This window comes from Bubalus kerabau, chromosome 11, assembly GCF_029407905.1.
Source record: "Bubalus kerabau isolate K-KA32 ecotype Philippines breed swamp buffalo chromosome 11, PCC_UOA_SB_1v2, whole genome shotgun sequence".
NCBI classification, from domain to species: domain Eukaryota; kingdom Metazoa; phylum Chordata; class Mammalia; order Artiodactyla; family Bovidae; genus Bubalus; species Bubalus kerabau.
The window spans coordinates 103,233,758-103,253,719 of record NC_073634.1 but is presented as its reverse complement, the minus strand read 5'-3'; the positions used below and the strand labels follow the sequence as shown (position 1 = coordinate 103,253,719).

At 53.6% G+C, this 19,962-nt stretch overlaps 1 protein-coding gene across 1 annotated transcript in view; it reads right to left on the bottom strand.

The window, feature by feature from the left end:
* Positions 1 to 1,988: 1,988 nt before the first annotated feature.
* Positions 1,989 to 19,962, bottom strand: part of GPR107 (G protein-coupled receptor 107) — a 56,722-nt gene continuing 38,748 nt past the window's right edge. Inside the window, exons 15-18 of the mRNA XM_055541398.1 lie at positions 13,222 to 13,271; positions 11,122 to 11,205; positions 10,041 to 10,162; positions 1,989 to 6,797 (exon numbers count right to left, since the gene is read on the bottom strand). Of these exons, the coding sequence (XP_055397373.1) occupies positions 6,701 to 6,797; positions 10,041 to 10,162; positions 11,122 to 11,205; positions 13,222 to 13,271 (353 nt within the window). The 3' untranslated portion in view covers positions 1,989 to 6,700. The remainder of the gene's footprint in view (positions 6,798 to 10,040; positions 10,163 to 11,121; positions 11,206 to 13,221; positions 13,272 to 19,962) is intronic.

The window sequence follows — 19,962 nt, the reverse complement described above, 5'->3', positions numbered from 1 at the left end:
GCTTGTGTGTAGTCAACTCAGATGCCTGTGATTCTAACCGGGGAGGACGAAGCCTCCTTGTTCCGATGGAGGGGAGTGGTTCAGCTGGCACCCCAGCCCCTGCCTGTACCCTCCTCACCCGATTACCGCTGCAACCCCGCCAGGTGGGCCCAGAGGATGCCAGCTCACTGCTGTGGGTCCAGGAGTCTGCATGGGTGGGCACTCAACACAGCCCATGAAGACCTGGGGCAGGTCTCAACCAGGGAGCTGGGCTCTCGAGGTGTGACCTGGCACAGCTGAGGCGGCACTGCCTGGGAGCTTGTTAGCCATGCACCCTCTCGGGCCTGGAGGAGACCTACTGAATCACAAGCCCTGGGCCCTCCGGGGAACTCACGCTTGCTCAGGTCTGAGACGCACTGGGTGAGACGGTCCCCAGGTCCTTCCCGCACCTTCCCTCAGCTGTCCCCTTCCTGCCTCAGCACCTCACGCTCTTGACAGCCTCACCTGACTCCTGAGCTGTCCACTCTCAGAACACCCTGTCCCCTCTCCTCAGGCTTCATTCCACAGATACCCCTGATAACCCAAGGCCTGGGTAGAGTCAGGAAGGGGCTGCGGGTGAGGCATGGCCCGTAACTGGAAAATCTGGGCCAGAGGACAAGGACCCGAGCTTCTATGAGACAGTGAACAGAGGCTCATCCGAACGTTCCTGTCAGCACGGCAGCAGTGCCTGAGGCCCGTGACTCTGCCTTCATCACCCCAAGGCTGGAGTCAGGAGACCCGGGTTCTCCTCTCGGCTCCGACGCTCACCAGGAGGGCGAGGTGGAGGGTGGGACACAATCGTGTCCGGGCCCCCATTTTTGCAGCTTTACAGCCAGGGATCTAAATGCACAAGTCACAGACATCTCCTGCATGGAGGAAGCCATACACGCAAGTGGGATCCCACGCACGCGACCTTCCAGAATAGACCAAACCACAGCATAGACATCAGAGCAGAGGCTGTGGCAGTTGTGGAAAGGGGGTGGTGTGGACCGAGAAGGGGCACAGGGGACGTTATGGGGTCGTGGAAATGTTCCACCTCAGTTATGGGAGAGGCTGGAGCTGTTGATACACACTTAAAACTCATCCAACTGTATGTCTGAAAGGTAAATTTTACTGTATGTAAGGTAAACCTCCATTTAAAACATTTGTAGTAAAATAAGGGGTTTGGGATTAGATGACTTCCAAAAATGCTCCAAGTCTAAAATCTTGGATATCCTCTGATTTTTCTTTTTAAAACAATTGTTTCACTTGGGGCTGTACTGGGTCATCACGGCTGTATGCGAGCTTTTCTAGCTGTGGCAAGCGGAGGCTACTCTTCACTGCTGTACAGGGCGTCTCACTGCGGTGGCTTCTCTTGCTGCCGAGCCGGCTCTAGGTGCGCGGGCTTCAGCAACTGCAGCTCGAGGGCTCTAGGGTGCAGGCTCAGTAGCTGTGGCCCCCGGGCTTAGTTGGCCGAGGCACGTGGAATCTTCCCAGACTACGGATGGAACCTGTGTCCCCCTGCCACTGGCAGGCAGATTCTTAACCCCTGGACCACCAGGGCAGTCTGGATTGTTTGGATTCTGATGTGGGATAGCCAGCCTCGAAAGGGGGCAGGCCTATGCCTGTCGAGGTGTCGGCTTTGCCCCAGGTCTCTGCCGTCAGAGCCCCTCCAGGGGCAGCAGTGCGCAGGACCCGGCTCAGAAGGCACCCCCGCCCCGTGGCGGCAGGACCCCCGTCAATGACAGCTGGTCTTCCATCTGTTCTAAGACTTGGCCTCTGGAGCCGCAGCCGCGCCTGCGTCTCGGCAGCAGCTGCACGGATCCGCTAAGACACGGAAACTTCTCCAGCAGGCGCCACTACTGCCAGCGGGAGTGAGGGGGAGGCGTTCACTAATCTAATGAACAGAAAGTCACGAAGGGAAAATGAGGAGGGAAGTGGAGAGACAGCAGTCAGGAGTTGGCGACTTGCTCGGATCACAAACATACATTTCCGCCATAGAATCTTTATTTTACATGTTTGCGTCACAGCAACAGAATCCATCCTCTACATCACCCTGATCGGAACCCCCACCCGTTATATGTTTACATAAATACTCTTCAATGATCATCAGCATTTAAAAAAGAAAAAAAAATACTGACAACTCCCTCTGCATCCCAAACTAACCTGGAAAGCAAAGAATATTTACAGACATTTTCTCCCCCAAATGAAACTTATTTTCTGGATTGGATGTGTCTGAGTTCTTTTGAGGTCACATGACCAGGCAAATCCAATTTTACAATCTGCAGAAGCTGCTTAAGGCGTCAAGAAACCCCCTTGTGCGGACAGGATTTTTGGATCCTTTTGTAATGAGTGTTTTAAATGCTAAGAACGCTGACAGGCTGGCTCCCTGACTGATCTGCCTGCCCACCACCAAACCTCAGACCCTGCCTTGAGACAAGCTTGCTGTCTTGGGAGTGAGCTAAGTTCTCTGTCTGATCTTGAGCTTTACTGACTTCATGGGGGACCCCCTTCCCAAACAGCCAGAAGCCCAAAGGTCCCTGGTGTGACAACGAGCGAAGCCTGGCTCCAGCATCTCCCTGTCCCTCCCCTGGCTGCGTTCTTCACACAGCCCCGCAGGGGAGGTGCATGTCCATGTCCCAGAAACACTATCTGTCAGGCACACACCATGCAGAGTGAGCGGGTGCATTGCCAGGCGAGAGGAGAGGCCCCGGGGGAAGCTGGAGTGTCCTGCTTGCCAGTCAATAACTGCGTTCCAGGTGGAAGTGACAAGGACTAGCATCAACTCAGGTGAAGCTCTTAAGACCTCCTGCCCGAAAACACCGGGATAAAAGCGAAGTAAAGGAGCAGATCTTCTAGAAAGTCTGGTGTGGTTTGTTTCTGATATACCAAGAGATATCAAGACAAAATCTAATTTAACTTCTTCCGTGGGAAAACCATCAATTTACTGAATTCTTAAGAAGAAGAAGAAAAAGCCGCAGGCCACAGCACCCTGGACTCAGCCGATTCTGAATCTGCTCAAGGTTGGGGTGGGTCAGGGAAGCAAGGGTGAGGCGTGGAGTGTGGGGCAGGAGGAGAGGTGGGCGAGGACCCGGCTCCTCTGAAGTTCAGCTGCCAGGCAGCAGGAAGCACCAATGGCCCCAATGCTCTGTGGGGTGCGTGGGGCAGACTGTCTCAGGCCCTGGGAGACGGCCAGAGCCGCTCACAGTGAAAACCAGCATCTGTGACAGGGCTCCTTGGTCAGTGAGGACTAAAACAAGACATCCGTTTCTATGTGGGGGCAGAACATCACACACGGTTGAACGCGATCATACGTGCTCGGGATGAAATTCTCCTGAGCTTGGAAAATACATCCTTCTCACAGCTGCTGGCAGAAAATGATGCAATGCACCAAGGGCTTCAGCCTGTGTTCCCAGGCTGAGCCCACGTGGGACTGACAGGCCTGGGCCAAGAGGAGGGGAGGGGGAGCGGAGAGGATTAGGGGGGAGGCGGAGAGGTATGTGGGTCGTGGGGACCCACAACGAGGGAGCAGACCCCTTGCCCTGACGGCCCTACAGAGTGGCATTACGAAGAGACTGGGTGCTGCCTTCACTGGCTGGATATGTCCAAGGGCAAAAAAAGACAACCGTGTAAATTTTACTCTCGAGTGGTTTCTGGAAAAAAAACTGGGCTCAGGCTCTGATCTGAGAAGCCGTCTTTTCCACTAGAACGAGCGTCTCCTCACGAGAGCGCGAGCCCGCAGGGGTGCTCAGCGGACGCCCCGCTGCTAAGTGTTACAGCCCCGAGGGACGGGGAGCTGGGCTAGAGGCGCCTCGGCCGCTGCCAAGAGCCAGGCTTACGAGATCAGCGACTTCAAACAATAAAAAAGGGGGAGACCGGAGATTGTTCTCACTGTCCAAGAAGTAATTTTATATCAAAATACACACACTTTATTAAAGGAAAACAGATCCGTTACCTCCTAGAATCTTGCAGCCAGTGGCACTTCCGGCCCACAGCCGGTTTCTCAGAGGAGGCAAGGGTGTTTCTCGCAGGCAGATTCGGGGAGCAGGGGCAGAAGGCGAAGCTATAAATACCACTGATCACTCCTGACGCGCACAATCCTCTCTGCCCGATCCTCCAACACTGAGAGGGAGGGTTTAACCGCCCCAACAGCGCCCAGCACGGGCTGCGCAGGCTTTAACCATCAGGCCGCAGCGAGCGGCTGTCAGCTGGGCAGAAGACCTGGCTCTGGACCCCAACCCCCATCCTCACTCCAGGGTGAGGGCTGAGCGCTGCTCACAGCTATTCAAGCGACAGAGGGACAACCACGTGTTTATGGAACAGGACGAGGAGCTTAAATAATTTTGAAAACGCTCGCACTACCACCGCCTGGTCTCAGACTGGGGCCTTGATTTTCCTTCCTCATCGGCCTGACTTCAAACCTTCTTGCCAGTTACAACACAGGAGGTGGGCAGATGACCCATTTACCCATTTGTTAGGAAGGCTGCGGCCTGACTTTCACTTCGGATCCACTATCTTCTCTCACCCGTACCGTCCCTTCCGTGAGCCTAGAGGTGCCCAGAGCAGGGGACACGGGGGTTTGAAGATGGTCCAGCCTGGGGGCTCCCGCCCTCCTGTGACTGCGGGGGCCAGGGCCTGCCCACACCCGCGCCCTCATCTGCATGCCCTCATCTGCGTGTACTGTCGTCCCTGTTTCCAGGCCAGGAACTGAAGACACCTCCATGGAGACCCTCGGGGTGGCAGGGGTTGGGGCTGGGGAGACGAGGGGGTGTCCCTCAAACCTCTGGTTCCTGCCAAGAAGTCTATGGCCTCGTCAAGGACAGCAGCTCGCAGGACAAACAGCAAACGTGTCCTTCGGAGGGGAGCACCGGAGGGGGTATGGGCCACGGCAGGGCACACATTCCTGAGCCGCGGGGATGGCATCTACACACAGGCAGACAGGAGTCTGGAAAAATGTCCCCGTTCTCCGGGCCGCTTCCTTCTCCTGTCACACGGCTCTGAGTTAACTCAAAAAGAAAAGTGCCTTAGATAATACTCAGGGCATATTTCCTGGCTCCTGAAGACAGGAGAACACACAAACCTCCCCGAAAATATCTGTGGAAAGGCGAAGGGCAGGGTCAGGCCAGGGGCTCGTTCCTCTCCATGCTGGGCCGGGACCGAGCCCCGTGGAGGTCGTGCCGGGAGAGTGCAGGGGGATCTCAAAGAGTGCACAAGGGAGACGTGCGTCCTCACAGTCAGCTGGGAGGAGACGGGCACAGGGAAGGGAAAACCACTGTTTTCTCAGTAGAGACTCTTCAGGTTCCTAAGCCGGGGACGATGAACGGCATCCCTAAATCTTGTGGCTTCTCATCGACCCTTCCAGGCCAGCGGTCTGAGAAGCACCCCCAGCCGCCGTCACCGTCTGGCACTCAGGAGGCGAGGGAGGGCTCAGGCTTCTGACACACACGCGGGTGCTGGGAGCCACCTGCATGGCCAGCACCTCACATTCCTGACATGGTGTCTCAGTCCCCGTCTCGGGCCCCAGCAGCCAAAGCCTTGGCAGGAGGTGCCCGGCAAGCCCTGCTACGCCCCGGGTCACGGCGGACCTTCTGGGCTTGCCCCGTTATTCAAAGGCCTCGGCTCCGAGTGGAGCGGCAGTGCCGTTCCCACCCGTGCTCAGCCCCATGCTCTGCAAGTTTGGAAGAGAACCTCACTGAGATTCCTGAAAGGGGCTCCCCACCCCCAGACCCCAAGAGTAAAACCACTCAGTCACAATGGAACACAGGGACGAGGTCCGCGCCACTCCTCCGTTCATAAGTCCTGCCCGGCTCACAGAGAAAGCTTGCTTAGACTAAAGGTTTGCTTTAACAGGACCCCTCCTGCCCCAGGCTGCTCCTGAAGGAAAGTCCTTCCCGTTCCCCCGCTTCTGAGCACACAGAACAGGGGCAGCTGTGAGAGGAGGGCCAGGGCCGCCAGAGACGGCGCTGCCCTGGGCTGCTGGGGAAGCCAGGGAAATCCCAGAAGGGGCAGCTTTTCGAGCTTAAGAACACAGTTCTGTCCATCTATCAGGCAGCAAACCGTTTGCCACCAGGAGAGCCCCGATGGACGGTGACACCGTGGCCCTCAGACAACCGCTGCCCCTGGTCACTTTCAGAATTCGGGACGAAGGTCTGGGGCGACACTCGGGGCCGGGAACCCCGGGGCAGGCTCCTCATGCTACACTGAGTCTCGACTTTCCTAGTAAAATAACCTCATCTGTTTCCTCCCTGAAGATGCAGTGACACTTGTCCCCCTGCCCCCGCCCCGGCCTTCTCCGTGAGTCCCTGAGCCCCCTCTCGACAGCAGCTCGCCTCCTGATGCCCCTTCCCGGGCCGGCGCGGTCCCCCATCTGCCAGCACTCCCCGCTATACACTGGGTCCCAACTGCGTCTCCCTGAAGAGCTCCCCAATTAAAAAGCGGAAATAGAAATTAAAAACAAAGGCTTCCTTTCCCCTGCCTCCTCTTACACTCCCTCCCCGCCACTCCCACCTGAAGGAGAATGCGAGCTGCCTGTCACCAGCGCGCACCCGGCATCCAGAGAAGAGTGAGAAGTTGGGTCTCCGCGGCGCTTGGCTCCAGCCGCCAGCTGTGCGGTGTCGCCGTCGCGAGGGGCCGACGCTCCCACTGACCAACCGGACTGCGAATAAATTAGAAGTCTCTGCCAGCGCCCCTCCGAGCCGCTCTGTCACGCGCTGCCTTCCCAGTCGGCCTGCGGCTCCACCGAGCCGTTGGTCACCTTCTTGACTTTCTTCATATTCTCCATCACCCCTGACGTCGTCACTCTGAGTGAGGGAAAAAACAACAACGAGGGAAACCTCAGTCTTTGAGTGAAAGGCTGCCCGCACTGCAGCCCAGCGGCAACCAGGGGTGCAGGGTGTTGGCTCTGAAGTCGGACAGACCCGGGTTCAAATCCTGGCCTGCTCGATGCGAGCTGAGCTGTGTGAGCGTGCCTGGTCACGTGACCCCACCTTGTGCTGCAGGATAAACATGATCCCGACTTCCTAGAACTGTCATGACGGGCAGCCAGGTGCTCCGCTGTGCTGAGTCACGGCATGTCAGCTGTTAGCACAACCAACGTTAATCTCTCTCTCTTCCTGTCACAAAGTTCTATGTTTTATATATATATATATATATAAAACGAGTCACAATTATGACACTATTATCTGTGTCATAATTAACATTCTGGGGAAGAAAAAGCCAATCAGCTGTAGATACTTTATACTAAACAGCCACAGTGGCTCACTTCTGAGACCCGGGACAGAACCACGGGTTTGGAGGAACCTTCTGGGCCCAAAGACTCTTTGACCGTTACAGAGACTAGGAGTGAATCACGACATCCCTTGAGGAGGTAGGGTCCAGGAGAGGACAGCCTCCTGCCTCACAAAGTGGGAGCCAGACAGAGCCTGAGGCTCTCCGTGTTCACGACGCAACCGCGCAGCTCCACCACAGGGAACACCAAGCAGACACGAGCTCCCCTGGTCGGCGGAGCCCGGGGGACCTCAGGGCGCTGCAGCGACGCTGTACGCCTCTATAACGGCGGGTACACATCTGTCCAAACCCGCAGAGCGCGCAACATCAAGAGCGAGCCCTGCTGTAAACTACGGGCTGGGGTTACGATGGTGAGTCACCGCAGGTTCATCAGTTGTAAGGAAAGGGCCCTGTGGAGGGGATGCTGCCGATGGAGGAAGCTACGCACGTGTGGGGCGGGGGGCACACGGAGGGAATATCTGCATCCTCTGTTCAATTCTGTTCAATGTTATGAAGCTAAAAACGTTCTACGAAAGAGCCTTAAAAACAAACACCCCGGCCCAGCATCTCTGAAGCACTCTAAGAAACATGAGGCACCTCTGTCCCCCATCGTGGACCAAGAGGAATTTCCTAATTAGTGAAGTAAAATTCACAGCCAACCCAGCATTCTCTCTCCAAGGACCCTTCCCATGCCCCCACCAACTCCCAGATCCTGTTACCTACAAATGGCAACTCAGTGGCTCTACACAAGGCACATCTAGTGTCTGTCCAGCTGGATCTATACAGTAGACAAACGACTGCACGTGGAGTGAGAAAAGAAAAGTTTTCCTCCCTTCTTTTCTGTTGTCATGTTGCTGCCATGACCAAGCCTCAGGGTTATGCAGTCCTCCCCCAGGGCTGGGCTTTTTTCTTGGGTTATCTGTACTTCTGGTAAAGCCACGACTGGGGGGTGGTTCCTGTGGGAACTGAAGGATTCCTGCTGAGGCTGCTGGTGAGTGTAAAGTGTTGGTTCTGTGGCTGCCGCACCATGTTAAGGAGGCGGAGGAGCTCAACACATGCGGACGCCGAGGGCAGGGCACCAGGCATCACGACCCAGGGATGGCTCAGAGAGCAGGCTTGGGACAGCCTTTGCTCCCTTGCTTTCCCTAAGGAAATACTCCTCACCACATAGTGGCCCAAATGAGAATACCACGTTCCCTCTATCATGACAGGCCTGGGGTGAGGACAGAGAGCGATGAAGCTGGAACTGGTGCTCTCAGGGGGCCCAGTGTCCAGCAGAACAGACAGTCTTTCAGATGGACACGCAGAGCCACCCCAGACATACAGGATGGAAGTGCCAGGACGCAGGCCTGATGACAGCCCAGGATGAGGAACCATCTCTACCAGGGTGCGGTAGGGGACAGGGGGATGCTCTGAAGCTTGTATTGAAAGATGAGGAGCAACAGCAAGATGCAGGTGGAGGGAGGAGGGCAGGGGAGTTTCTGAAAAGCAACCTAACAGGAAGAGGCGTTTTGTAAAATGTGGTCCCAAACAAGTTACAGCAAAAAATAAATGTATACTTAACTCTGGGCTTCCCAGGTGGTGCTAGTGGTATAGAACCCACCTGCCAATGCAAGAGACATAAGAGACGCCGGTGCGATCCCTGGGTCAGAAAGATTCCCTGGAGGAAGGCATGGCAACCCACTGCATTATTCTTATCTGGAGAACCCCATGGACAGAGGAGCCTGGCGGACTGCAGTCCACAGGGTTGCAAAGAGTCAGACATGACTGAGCGACTTAGCACACACGCATGCTCAACTCCAGATGGACTCTCATCTGTGCCTTTTCAACCAGCGGTCCTGGCTCGGATTCTGTTACTTCTAGAAAAGGCATATCTGGCGGTTCCCCTGCGCTCTCCTCCACAGGGGTTTCTTCCTCTGCACAACAGGAAGCTGGTGTTTGGGGCCCAGAAGTAGGCTCTGCTTCCAATTACTATTTCCACAGAGGAGCTGAATGCATCCCACGCTGCCCGACCTGCCCGCCAGCCCAGCGGAGCCTGCCGTGGGTCAAGGCTCAGCCTCTGAACTGGGAAGAGAGAAAAGCTGCCTGTGCTGGAGGCCACACACTTCAAAGAGTGGACAGGGAGGGAGGAACTCAGCCACAGGCGCGTCATCAAACACAACGGCTGACCTAGCCCATCAGAGTTCATCAGTTTACAAGCAAATATTCTCAATCACTATTCACTTCTCTAGAAAATGACTGCCCCTTCCCGGAAAACAGGACCCTAGAGTCACTTAGCCTGTGACTCAGAAAAGCTCTTTTTACAGCTCAGATATAGGTCAAGTCACTGCGCTAGCTGTGAAAAGCCATCAAGTTATCTGACGATGAAGGCCGTGCGAGGATCATTAGCAGACCTACAGATGGCTTGGGTGATTACACTGTCAGACCTGAGCTTCCACCGGCAGGCCCAATGGGAAGTGGGGCTACCCATCCCCAGTAGTTCTGAACAGGCCAAGGATATCCCCAAGATCTTGCTGCTAAGTTGCTGGCAGTAGGCTCCAAGGATGCCTCAGAGGATGGCAAGTTCTACTTCCCCTGAAAAGACTAAGGGATGCTTGGCAGATACTGGACCTCAAACGGAATACACAAGCCTGGGGCCTGAGTGTCCATCTCTTGCACCTAAATGCAGAGGGACCAGCTCTGGGGCAATAATCTGCAGAGAGCAGCTGCTCCCGTTCACACCACGCTGCTCAGTGAGGCAGGGGCGAGGCAGGGGAGGGAAGAAAGGAGATTCTTACACAGATTCCATTTCCAAGTCATCTTCTTCCTGAGAAAGTTGTAGGTAGGGGTTGTCTGAAGCTGGACGGAACTTATACCCCGTGAGAACAAAGAACACCAGCGTGGCCATTTCATCCAGGAGCTGCGAATTTTAAAACCACCACCAAGTAAAGGGATTAGAATACTGTTCTTCAGAAAAAAGTGGAACCAAACAAACTGTCCCCCCTGCCCCCCCAGTAACCCACCGCTCACTGATCAGTCACTCAAACTGACCAAACTGACACTCAAACGGCCAAAGCTGACCGTTGGGGACCATGTTCCTTAGGGGACTTGCTGAAGCCTTCTGCCTAGAGAGGGCTTCCCTTGTGGCTCAGCTGGTAAAGAATCCACCTGCCACGTGGGAGATTCAATCCCTGAAGGTTCAATCCCTGGACTGGGAAGATCTCTTGGAGAAGGGAAAAGCTATCCACTCCAGTATTCTGTCCTACAGAATTCCACTGACTGTATAGTTCATGGGGTCACAAAGAGTCGGACATGACTGAGTGACTTTCACTTCTTCCCAGAGAGGGCATTTGAGAGTCCTTGCTTTAAGTCTTCACTGGCATCTTTGAAGAGCTCATTATACACATACATTTCCCTATAATGTCCAAAGCACCAAGTGAGAGCTTCCAAAAACTAGTCTCTAAATCATTTGGTGACTATCCAGTAGTTAAACTAGCTCTAGAATACTACAAAGATAACTTTATTATTGAAATAATAACAATGGGCAAGAAGAAGGGAGGTCTGGATTCTAAGCTATTCTAAGCCCTATAACTGAAGGATAGGGCCCCATTTCATTGAGGTTTGAATTATACTGGGCAAGGTTTCCTCTACCTGGGTTTTTTTTTTTCTCTTCAAGGGCTTTTAAAATTGAAAACTAAACCAATTCCAGATTTCTCATGTAATCCAGCAGCTTTCCTGGACAAACACATCTTAACTGTAGACCAGAAGAGACAGACGGTCTTAGTGACCACTGCCAAATAAATCTGGAACCATCTCAAGTTACCCTGAGACTTCCTGCTCAGACACAAGTTCCCTGGCACTGTCCCCTGAGCCGCATACCTGGTAGAGCCACTTCCACTGGAACGGAACAGCGAGTTTGAGAAGAAATGCAATAATCCTGGTGAAGTATATGTAACATACGATCTAATGAGGAACAGAGAGACAAGAATAAAATCAGTGCAGAAATCATAGCACTGCTTTCTTCCAACAGTCTGCTCAGGGGAAAGCAGTTACCTGAAGAAAATTATTTGACACTTACAGTGCTAATTAATCGGAGAAGGCGATGGCACCCCTCTCCAGTGCTCTTGCCTGGAAAATCCCATGGACGGAGGAGCCTGGTAGGCTGCAGTCCATGGGGTCGCGAAGAGTCAGACACGACTGAGTGGCTTCCCTTTCACTTTTCACTTTCATGCACTGGAGAAGGAAATGGCAACCCGCTCCAGTGTTCTTGCCTGGAGAATCCCAGGGACGGGGAAGCCTGGTGGGCTGCCGTCTATGGGGTTGCACAGAGTCGGACACGACTGAAGTGACTTAGCAGCAGCAGCAGTGCTGATTAATAAATCAGCAGAGAGAGAAACTCTCCACTACTTGAGAGGATGTCCTCTTTTTCTCTAGGTGACTAAGATATTGATAACAGTCACTCCCATGGAAAGGATATTTTGCTCTTAACTCCTGAGTAACCTCCTTCTCACCTAATTCTCATACATTTTTGGTGGTGGTGGTGGTGTTGAATTGCTAAGTCATGTCCAACTCTTTGTGACCCCATGGACTGCAGCATGCCAAGCTTCCCTTCACTATCTCCCAGAGTTTGCTCAAACTTATGTTCATTGAGTTGGTGATGCCATCCAACCATTTCATCCTCTGTGGCCCCTTCTCCTTTTGCCCTCAATCTTTCCCAGCATCAGGGTCTTTTCCAATGAGTCAGCTCTTCGCATCAGGTGGCCAAAGTATTGGAGCTTCAGCATCCTTCCTTCCAATGAATATTCAGGGTTGATTTCCTATAGGATTGACTGGTTGGATCTCCTTGCAGCCCAAGTGACTCTCTCAAGAGTCTTCTCAAGCACCACAATTCAAAAGCATCAATTCTTCAGCGCTCAGCCTTCTTTATGGTCCCAACTCTCACATCCTTACATGACTACTGGAAAAACCACAGCTTTGACTACATGGACCTTAGTCGACAAAATGATGTCTCTGCTTTTTAATAAGCTATCTGGGTGTGTCAGATTTCCTTTCAAGGAGTAAGTGTCTTTTAATTTCATGGTTGTAGTCACTGCCCACAGTGATTTTGGAGCCCAAGAAAATAAAATTCTCATACATAACCCACTGATTTCCAGCCCGAAAGGCTAACAGTTTTTTAGTCCCAGGCTTTGAGAAATGTTTTCCAGCAATAACAGCAAAATAAAACCATATGGGGAAAACACTGGCTTTTAGTCTCTTCAGGAGATCCTGTGAATGTTTGAGGTCTACAGTCAAGAGGAAGGACCAGTCATCCTAAGTGCCCTAGAAAGAAGGCCATGACAAGAATTCAACATGAGGAGCCCCTGGAGTGGACAGCTCGCTGGGCTGTGCCCAGGGCAGACAGACAGGCTTACGGGGAAGGGACTGTGCAGAGTGACAGTCAGTGCCAAAACCACAGATGAAAACTACTCTGAAGCTTTCGTCTGGGAATAAGGAAGCTAAATTCTAGGAGATCCATAGCTTATACATTCCAGGAAATTATGATCCTAATATTTTATAGCAAGTTCTCCTTTTGGTGGTACGCTTATATGGACTTCAGTCATGTTTTTAGACATGATCCCAATTTTGTAAGCCATTTTTTAAAAAAAGTTAAAGGAACAGCTATGCATGGCGTTTGCCTATACATGGCGTTTGCCTAGAAAAGAATGTAGAGAAATAATGACTGAACTGTTAACCGTAATACCTGGGGGAGGAGTAAGAAAAGGGAAGGAATAGAAGGTTCAGGGTCATAAATGGCTTTCACTGTGTTCCTATCATTTTGCATTTAAAAACTTATCAAGCGTGTGTTACTTTTCTGAGTAGGTAAAGCCAGATGTAAAACTAAAACCTAGTAGTAAGTAACTCAGATACTCCCGGGAGCTAGTTCATTAGCTCTATTTCTTAAATTGACCTTATTCACAGACTTAGGTATTTTTTACTCACCAAGACGTAGTAATGTCTGAAAAGTTTCAGCTTCGCTAAGTTAATAGCAGCTGGGGAGAAGAAGACAACACCATGAGAGGCTGCTGCTTTTCTCATTTTTAAAGCTTGTCACCAGCAAGCACACTCGCGGTCCAGAGGCCGAGGCTAACGCAGATGGGGGCGCCACCTGGGGGCACCTCTGTGGTTCTGGACATGAAGCCTGGCAGGGTCTCCCCCCATCTCCAGGAAGGATCTGGGAGTCGTGGGGGCAGCAGGCTCGTGCCCCCAGCTCCAGCAAACCAGCGCTTCTTCCCATCCTGGGTTCAGAAGCTTTAAACGGCCTTCCTGGGAGGATAGTGACACCACAGAAATTAGCGGACACTATAAATCCCGACTCTTCCAACCCGCAAAGCCGTCATTAAACATTTCAGCTCTGCCACTGCGGCTACAGAGCTGCAACTCCACTAGGAATGGTCTCAGGGGACTCTCCAGCTAACTGAGGGTGTAAACCCAATTAACCCATGGGTGTGTGTTGCAAATTTCACTTAGGTTTTCACTGTGTCTTGTAACAAAGCCCTTTAAAAACGACCTCCCCAGCTTTGTCCTACCTCCAAGAGTGCTCAAGGTCAGGGAGCCAGGAACAGCTAACTTCCTGCCACCACCAACAGCCATGAAATATTGATGACCACAGAGGGTAGCCTAGCTCCCTCTCCGATTAGCGAGCCTTTCATTCATCATCAACCTTCCGGCAGGAGGCAAATTAATTTTGCTTAACAGCATTTAATTACTGGTTCCCTTTAGGAATGGAACTGTGGATGGTGACGGATTGACTTCCCATCTCCCTCCTCTGGCTTGTGATTAGTAGGGGGGCAGTTGAGCTTAGGTTCCCAAAGAGATTCCTGAAATCCTAAATTAACCTTCAAGGTGATCACCAACTAACAGTATCTGTAAGAACCTGCTCTGAGAAACCGAGTGGGCTGATGAGGTTCAAAAAATCTGGGCAATTCTAACGCCCCAACCTGAGAGGCTCTGACACCCGTGTCTACAGAGCGATGGACTCACGCACTCATGTAGCACCTGAAGGAGCTAAATGAAGGAGCCAGATAAACCAAAGCTTTCTTATCGAGCAACCCCTCTGGTGGTCCTGCTGTTTGTCTCTCTGGTTCTGTCCTTTTTAATCTACGCTGACTCTGGGCTGGGCCCCGGGATGCAGCGGTGACTGCGGAGCCTGCCCCAGGGGCAGCGGCTTCCGTCCCTCAGGGAAGGAGAGGCGCTGGATCAGGGCCACCCCCTCACCACGCCCGGCCCACAGAGACCCGGGCGGTGCGGTGTGGGGTCAGGGACTCCCCACTGCCTGCAGGACAGGAGAGGCTTCACTGAGGACAAAATGTTTAAACCGAGAAGTGACAGATAACTGTGTCACCAGATTTAAAACTCTGCACGTTTGTATAAAGCAGTATTCCTCCTGTGCGTGTGCGTGAACCTGCTCACGCCGGCGGCGGTCAAAGAGACGGCTGGCTCGTGCTGCACTCTGCCCCACAGATCCAGGTGGCCTCTGAGACCTGGGGCCCTTCCACACAAGCAAATCGCTCCTACATTTGGACGTTTAATCTGCTTCATTGTGAGTAATTGAGAAAGAATGGCACCAACAACCGGACCATTTAAATGATGAAAACGCTTTAGAAGTCTCTTCTGAATTTTGCTTGCTGAAATAGATCCTGGCAAATGAAACTCCTGCCTTTGCTTCAGCAAGAACCCAAAGGAAAGAAGCGGAGTGTTTCTATTCCTGGATTTCAAGGTGCCGTGCCGGGATGTGCATGGTTGCCATGGCCACCCCCAATGAAGGGCTCCCGAGGCAGACCAAGGGGACAGCAGGGAGGGTCAGGATTCCCAAAGGAGGTGGTGTCCAAGCAGAGGCCTGACTGGGGCTCAGGAGGGAGTGAGAGTGGAGAGGTCGAGCCAAGAGGACGCTTGGGAGGAGCAGGCATCCAGGTCTGGAGGTGTCGGAGAGGCCGGGGACTCTGCTGGGACAAAACTCGAGACCGAGTCAGACACAGACCACAAGCGGCCCTCCTTGAGGGTGCCAAGGCCCCAGGGAGCCTCGAGGGTCTCGAGCAGGGCAGAGCCTGGATCACATCAGCATTTTTGAACAACCTCTTCGAAGAAAGGATGGAAGAATTAAGAATAAGAGCCCAGGGAGTTCCCTGATGGTCCAGTAGTTAAGACTGCTCTTTCACGTCCAGGGTGTGGGCTCAATCCCTGGCCAAGGAACTAAGATCCCACAACACATGCGGTGTGGCTCAAAAAAAAAGAAAGAAAGAATAAGAATCCAACTGAGATCAAAACTTTTGAATTTTTGGAGGTTCCTCTAAGATGTGGTGGGGTCCCTGTCAATGCAGAGTGGGGAACAAGGTGACCTCGTCTTAGTGGTTGGGGAGTAGGGGTGATGTTGAGGATACCAGAGAATTCTTCAGGGGAAGTCTGAATCCACCCCTCCCCCCCTTCCCTGCCGCCATCACAGGGAAGGAAATCAGGGGCAGAGGCAGAGCTGACGAAGATGAGGCAGGGGGTTAGGACACTGAGGGTCTCGTGGGGGTGAGAGGAGAGGAGAGGACAGGAAGGCACCACATTGCTACCTCCCTGGGACGCGTGCCAGCAGGCTGCCCATCAGACAGTCGGAAGACAGGCAGGCCAGGAAGCACACGACGAGTGAGTCTGCACACCCACGTCCAGGCCCCACGGGGAAACGCCAGCATGGGCAACGCCGCCAGGCCACCCCAGGGCTGTGCTAAGATGAGTGAATGGACCTTAGGAACAATCAGCGATGACTCTGACAGACACAATCGCAACGCAGAGAGCTCAAGTTTGATCTGCAAACCCACCCGTCACGACGGACATCACTTCCAGTCACGAGAAAGACATCTGTTTGCGAGACTGCTGCTTATGGGATCAGGCTCCGGGGTCCCATAAGGTGTTCTTGCCACAGCCCAGGCTGCGAAGGCAGGAATGAAGCTCACTTATTGTGAGAAATAAGTGGGCAACAGCGCAGGCCCTGCACATCTGAACACCTTGGGTTCAAATTCCATCTGTGTTGCTTATGGGCTGTGTGACCTCAGATAAGTTCGCTGACTTCTCTGAGCCTCGGTTCCTTCACCTGTAATACAAGACCACCGCCACCACCTACCACTGGGGCTGTTGAGGGATGGATGAGGTGGTACGTGGAAACCAAACAGCACACGGGTTTAAGCAGTGGAGGAGCGTCTGATGTTAAAGCATTAGGATTATATGAGGATTAAGTTGATCCCTGAGCAACACAGATTCGAGCTGCTCCGGTTCAGGTGAAACGTGCGATTGCCCTCCGCGATGGTAGATGCTACAGCACCGCAGGACCTGTGGTGAGCAGGGCGTAGGAACAGCAGTGACGGAGGGCCAGCCGAGCTGCACTCTGATTTCAGCTGCGGAAGAGTGCGCACCCGCAAGTCCTGTTCTGCCCAAGTGGGCGCAGCCCCAGCCGGTAGTGGCTGCGCTGCAGCAGCTGCCACCTCTGGCAGCAGCCCAGGCTCATAAGCGGCTGGGAACCACTGGCGGCCCCGGGCTCTCCTGGCAGCGGGGCGGCCGTATGCACACGCGGAGTCAGCCTGCTGGGCAGGGGAGGTACTGGCTCCGAGGGGGCAGCCTCGCCAGCATGATGCAAGGAGCAGTGATGGAGCAGGTTGCAGCCTGGAATCCCAAGCCTCCCTTGGCTTTCCTTCCAGAAAAGCTTTTCCCGCAGTTAAGGACCACGGCGGGGCTGGGCTCCTGCGGGAGTGTAGGCTCCCCGGGTCTGGGCTATTTCTGACCCACCACGAGGAGCAGCAAATATGGTAAAAGAATGAGCGTGGTGGCAGGAAAAATCCCTCGGACGGGAGCCAGGAGACCTGCACTCCGATCCCCGCAGCATCAGAACACCGTAGGCCTGTGCCCAGTCTGCACTGCCTTCTCTGGGCATCAGTCGCCTTCACGGGAGAATTTCTTTACGGTGGGTTACAACTTCTTCCTGGCAATGGCTCTTACCGATAAGACAGATGCCCAACTTGCCCCTGACTCTTCTGGAACTGGGCCTGGCTGGAAGGTTCTGAAAAGCCTCCCAGGGATCAGGGAAGGACAGGGATGGGAGGCAAGGAAGGGGAGCAGCCCAGCCACTTCAAGAGCTCCTACAAGGCTACGGCTTGCGGGTTCCTCTCCCTCCCACTCATGCTCAGGGAAACAGCCGTGACCCTGGGTTCTGGCAGACGGTTTTTACCAATGGGAACAGAACAGGTGCCCGCCAAGGCAGGAGGAGCCCAGGCCTCTCACATGCTTAACAAGATAGTCCTCTGACGCAGCAGCATGTGAGCAGATGTAAGCCGTCCAGAGGAAAGGCCACCCCCTCCCTGGACCGTCACCTCACCTTCCCTCTTTACACCACAAGGTTACTACACAGGCTGGCAAGAGGACAGACCGTGCCCTTACTCCCCATGTGGTCTTCCCTGATGGTCCTGGAACCCGGAACATGAAAAAAACAATAGGGCTGGCTGTCATAGGGCTTCTCTAGTGGCTCAGATGGTAAAGAATCTGCCTGCCAATGCAGAAAACACAGGTTCGATACCTGGGTCGGGAAGATACCCTGGAGAAGAAAATGGCAACCTACTCTAGTTCTTGCCTGGGAAATCCCATAAACAGAGGGGCCTGGCAGGCTACAGTCACAGGGTTGCCAAGAGACACGACTGAGCAACTCAACAACAACAAGCTGGTCGTCACATCTACTGAGCAGTAACCAGGCACCAGGCCGCGCACCCTTCAAGCTTCATCTCATGTGATCCTCACAAGAGACTCTATGAGGGCAGGGGCATCGCCTCCAATGCCTCATACGTGAAGGATTCAGGCCTGTAGGGTTCAGTACATTACCAAGGTCACACAGCTTGCAAGTGAGGAGGGCACCGCTCAAACCCAAGACCCTCTCTCCAAGGACCAAGCTTTTAATCCCCACACTTTGTGCTGAAAGAAAGGCAATTCACAGCCTTGTAATTCACCAGTAGCCTGTGGACATGATGGTGGCTTGAAATGCTCATCAATGCCCGGGAGCTGCCAGCGATCCATCCCGAGGGGTTAATACCGATAGATCTATGGGACACACAGAGGCGAAGGCCCACAAGAGTCACCTACAGGTGGAAAATTTCCCAAACAATCCTTTCCCGGAAAGCCTCGAGGCTTAAACACATCCGCCCTACCCATCAGCTTTTTCCCTGCTTCCTCCCTGCTGCTTTGGAGGAATTCTGAGTCAAACACAAAAATTACAGAAATGAGTGTGATGGCAAAGCCGGGCCAGTGGGAGACTTGGGCTGACTCACTCTCAACAGTACGGGCTCCACAGTCTGCCTCCACTCCGGACATGGGCCTGCTCTGGGCGAGGGACAGACCTGAGAGAGCCCGGCCACTTCTGACCTGGGACCACCCTGCTCCGAAAGCATCCTTTCTGGGGAGCCATTAGCTCACGGGGCGCCTTCTGGCCTCATTAAGAAGAGACCCCACTAACCTATCTCACAGAGAAGGTATAAGGAACCAGGGCAGGAAAGGGTCTGCTAAGAAAGAAGGACTCCTAACAGGATGAAATTTTTGACCTTCACTCTGTTGAGGCTCATGTGAAAAAATGGTGCAACAGTTTCCAAAATCCACTTAAAACATCCACTCCAGTGACCCAGGAGTAATCAAAAGTCACTGAACAGTTAAGAGCTCTGCGCACATCTCCTTGTAAGCAAAAGCTTACCTTCAATGACTAGTAAAAAGAAACAAGAATGGCCCCAGAGAGTGGCTGACAGGAACGTAACTCTGTGAAGGGCTTTGCTGAGTCAAGCATGCTTCTGCCTCTCTCTTCCCTTCTGCTCTGGAATTGCACCAGAGAAGCCCCTGCTAGGGGCTGAAGGTCCTCAGGGCCGAGCAGTCTCTGCCTCTGCTGCGGTCAGCACTCACCCCATCACACCGTCTCCAGCAGCCACCATGATGAGCTGCGCTGAGCAGCATGTCTGGGCCCCACCCTCCCCACCCCAGGGCTGTGCCCAGGGCACGTATTCAGTCCACTGCGGCGAGGAAGATGGATAGACATCCCGCTGTTTGAAGACACAGCCTGGTCAGCAGCAGACAACGTCTCCGCAAGAAGAGAACCTGACCTCCCTGAGCGCTGCAGCGGTCAACAAGAGCTGCTTTCAACTGTGTCTGCCTCGAGACCCGGAGTCAAATGCGTGCTGATACCCTCCAGACAAAGAACCCAGACGGCTGAGCAGGCCTGCCGGGGGGCGGAGGGAGGGACCCCTCAGGCAATTACGTCCCCAATGTTTCAAAGGCCTAATAAAAAACAGGAGCTTCCCAGGTGGCATAGTGGAAAAGAATTCATCTGCCAATGCAGCAGACCCAAGAGACATGGGTTCGATCCCTGGGTCAGGAAGATCCCCTGGAGGAGGGCATAGCAACCCACTCCAATATTCTTGTCTGGAGCATCCCACGGACAGAGGAGCCTGGTGGGCTACAGCCCATGGGGTCGCGAAGAGTCAGACACCACTGAGCGATGGAGCACACACAGGCTAAAAACCGGCAGTGTGTCCGTGACGAGGCGGGTTCTCAGCCTCGGGATGTGAGAGGCCCCTTTGCTTTCGGCTGTAGGTTACACATACTCAGGGTGGTATCCCCAGTTAAGTGACTATTTCAAAATGTTGACCAGAAGCTGTGACCAGGATGACGACAGAGAAG